The sequence below is a fragment of the Gavialis gangeticus genome, unplaced genomic scaffold (genome assembly GCF_001723915.1).
Source record: "Gavialis gangeticus isolate Ggan-Ray unplaced genomic scaffold, GavGan_comp1, whole genome shotgun sequence".
Lineage (NCBI taxonomy): Eukaryota > Metazoa > Chordata > Crocodylia > Gavialidae > Gavialis > Gavialis gangeticus.
The window spans coordinates 60,093,442-60,097,149 of record NW_017728993.1 but is presented as its reverse complement, the minus strand read 5'-3'; the positions used below and the strand labels follow the sequence as shown (position 1 = coordinate 60,097,149).

General features: G+C 41.7%; 1 protein-coding gene across 3 annotated transcripts in view; it reads left to right on the top strand.

The window, feature by feature from the left end:
- TDRD5 (tudor domain containing 5) overlaps nt 1–3,708 on the top strand; it is a 52,549-nt gene that overhangs the window by 19,399 nt on the left and 29,442 nt on the right. For all 3 annotated transcript variants that reach the window (XM_019501798.1, XM_019501797.1, XM_019501796.1), the window contains 2 exons: nt 1,069–1,289; nt 2,689–2,901. In XM_019501798.1, the coding sequence (XP_019357343.1) occupies nt 1,069–1,289; nt 2,689–2,901 (434 nt within the window). The remainder of the gene's footprint in view (nt 1–1,068; nt 1,290–2,688; nt 2,902–3,708) is intronic.

Below are 3,708 nucleotides of genomic sequence, written 5' to 3'. Positions count from 1 at the left end.
GGCAGCTTGCCCTCCCCTCCCCGCCAGAGAGGCAGGTAAGTCAGCAGAGTGTGTGCACAACACGTGGTTTTTATCAGTCCTAAGTTGAAGCGTTATTTTTTAAAACCCATGGCTTCAATTTAGGGCCCCTGTTTCATCTACGCATGCCCTAGAACTCTTAATTGGGTCCCTCTGTGTTTTTCTTAAATCTCTTGCTCATACACTGCAGTTTCAAACTGTAGGAGATGATCGGGCAAGTCTATTTTCAGCTCACCTTTTGTTAGTTTTGCATTGCCTACTAATGGTAGTTACAGTATAGGGTGAGAGGTGCCTTTCCCTTCCTTCCTTTCCTCCCTCATTGCTTCAGCTCTCCACACTCTGAAATAATCTTTACAGCATATGCTTCTCTTGCTATTACAAGAAGCTATGTACACAGGTAGAAACTGGATCTATTTAGGTTGCCATTAAGTGCTGCCTCTAAGCTGCTATGTAGACCTAAATAAATAAACCAAAAAATATTTTACCACCTTTTCTGGGAGGAACTGGTTCTTTTTCCTGCTTTTAGGGCGAATTTTGGGTTTTTGTTCCTGTGTGCTTTTTGTTTTTTTCCCTTGGGTTTCACTATCACACGGGAACCATTAAAAAATCAGGCACAGTCTTGTTCAAGGTGTCTGTCCCTGTATTTATTTTCCTTTTGTAGAATATCTTAGAGGGAGTTCTTAGATTTTTGTGTCTCCAGAGAACACCACTTTTGGCAGGATTATAGTTTCCGCTGAGCCAGCTATCCCTAGTATGCATGTGGAAGCTAAGCAGTTGGAATCCCAGAAGCTTCTTCACATGCACTGTAGATCTGAGCACCTGAATTTATTGATCTCTAGCTTCCAGCTTTAATAGGCTGGGTATAGGACTCAGACTCTGCATAGTGACACACAGAACTTAATCTTCCTCTCCAGCACTGGTTGTATTTTTTTTATCTTATCTTATCTTATTGGAATGGTTACTTGTCATTTTGCAGTACTGCACCTGCAGCATCAGCACTTAAACAGGCATCTGAACACCAAGATCTTTTACTCCTCCTTCTGTTTGCAGAATCTAGATATAGAAGCAGCACTTTTAAACCTGGAGATAATGGAGCCAGAGATCCCGCCAGATGCTGTTCAAGACAAAAACCTCTGTGGTCTCCCACCACTGGAGAATAGCAGCCTGGTGGGAGTCTTTGTAGAGCACATTGTTTCTCCTAGCCAGTTTTACATCCGTACCTGCAGCAAGGAAACATCAGAGATGTTGGAAGATACCATGATTGAGATGAGGTGAGAATGTGTTACATCAGCATGGCCTACTGTGTAAATTGTGTGCGTTTTCTTGCATGCTATGGTAGCTGAGGGACTGGTGCATCCAGGTTGCCTTTGTAGTTGGTAGCTTGATGTGCGTGTAGAATCCCAGCTTTGATCACCACTTGAAAATATAGACATACAAACATATGAGCATACTGTTTACTCATCCATCTATGACTGGCAAACAGGGACTATATGTAGTAGTAGTTAAGCGTGTACTAGGAGGCCCTTCATCCAACTTTAGAAGTATGAAAATAAAAGAAATAGAGGAGAAAATTGTGCATTCCTAGGCTCTTTGACATTGCCTACAGTACTGTTGATGATTTTTTCCAAGAAATGATTTTTCCCATCTCCATTCAGTACTAAAAAGCAGTTTGTGCCCTGATTTCATTATATATTGATATGTCTTGGTGTGCGTGTATATAGACATTTTTTTTCTTTTTACACACACCCCCCTTAACAGTGACCTCATGCTTTTATATTTGTGACCTCAGTGAATCAGGTTACTTGTTGCTGTTTCCATGCATCTGGGAAGTTATTTTACCTTACTGCTGCTGAGGTCATTGTTAATTTTATGGTAAACAGTAGTTCGATTATGTAATTGGGACATCTGTGACTTTTAGGTATAGTTACAAAATACTTTTTTGATGCACACTATAACTGAAATTCTCGGCACATGAGCAATATTGTTTCAAAGAATAATTTCCCGATGGTGTGAGATTTCTCGTAGAAAGAGGCAAAAGAAAGGTGAAACATCCAGTAAACAAATTACTTAACAGCATGACTTTTTTAAACACTCGTTCTTTTTGTGACAATCCAGATTTTTCTCCACCCAACCACTATGAAAAATTCAAGTGATACTCAAATTGGGATTCTATGTGTTGGTTTATGTTGATTCACTGAGATTTCAAGGGGATAAAGAATCAAAGCTCTTGTTAAAACTGAACTCTGTAATATACTCAAATTGAATGCAGCTGTTGATCCACCATCACTAACTGCAGTTTTTAAAAAGAAAGTTACATCCCTATACATGTAGTTCTTTTTGTATTATTTTTACTCTTAGTCTTTGTGTTTGGCTATGTGTCCATTAGTCAGTGTTTAAAGTCTATTGCACTGAGTAGTCACGTCATATAAAAATGATATGGAAGGATTAGTCCCCTTTCTCTGTGAAGGAAGATATTTGTTCTTATATTAATTGTACAAGGTCTTCTTAGCTGTTTACAGTGAGTCTCCTGACAGGTCATATTAAGGATTTTTTAAGGGTAGATTTTTTTTTTTAAGGAAGACAAGAATGCTCAGGGTGTTTCTCAAGCAGCCACATAATTCTCTTTATCCTGCTTCCTACTCAGCATGACCTGTTTTATCTGTCTTGCAGGAGATGCTATTCAAATAAAACCGTTTCTAATCGTTATGTCATGCCTGAGGCCTTGATCCAGCCTGGTTGTCTTTGCTGTGTAAGGATTTCAGAGGACAAATGGTGGTACCGTGTCATCGTCCATCGGGTACTCAGTGAACAGGAAGTGGAAGTGTTTTACCCAGACTTTGGTAACCTGGGCACTGTCCAGAAGTCCTGGTTGAGATTCCTCAAGTATGTTAATTGCACATGAGGTTTTGTGGTTAGGTTTTGCCAGATCTTTCTTTCTCTTCTAGATTTTATCCCAGTTTCACTTGCTTTGGGGCAAGGTGTGTAATCTGTATATTCCACAAAGCATTCTAGACCTGCTATTATTTAGAGATGTCAGCTGTTCTGGGGTGCTTGTGCAGTACCCGGAGTCTTTATTTCCCCTTCCCTTCCTCCCCTTCCTCAGTTCGAGGGCTGCCTCTCTTGTTGTCTCTTCATTTTCCTCTTCTGCCTTTCTTCAAGGGGGCTTTGGCATGGATTGAACCAATAATCTTCCCTGTCTTTGGCTCAGTAGCCAGTATGTAAAGATGAGATGCATGTGGATGGGGAAGATGTGTAGAAACTCTCTGCGTTGTACTTGCTCTGTGGATGCAGGCTGTTGTATTAAAGATTTTCTTCACTGATACCGATAGCCGATTAGTCACCAGGCATATTGGCTGATATTGATCCAATAACTGATTTACAGGAGCACAGCCAGGCAGTGTGGAGAGCAGCTCCCTGCAGGTAAGTCTGTGGAGGAGAACGGGCAAGGGTGGGGGAAAGAAGGAGTATGGAGGGGAGGTACAGATCAAGGCTTCCATGGTGAGGGGGAGGGATAGGGGCAAGGTGCACTGCCCAGCCAGGATGGTGAATGGGTTGCTGGGGTGTGGAGTGGGATGGAATTATAGGCGGCTTGTCCAGGGGATCAGCGTCCTGGTACTTAAAGATGGCATCTGGGGTGCTTGAACTGGGGACTACACTGTTCAACATCTTCATCAGCGACTTGGACAAGGG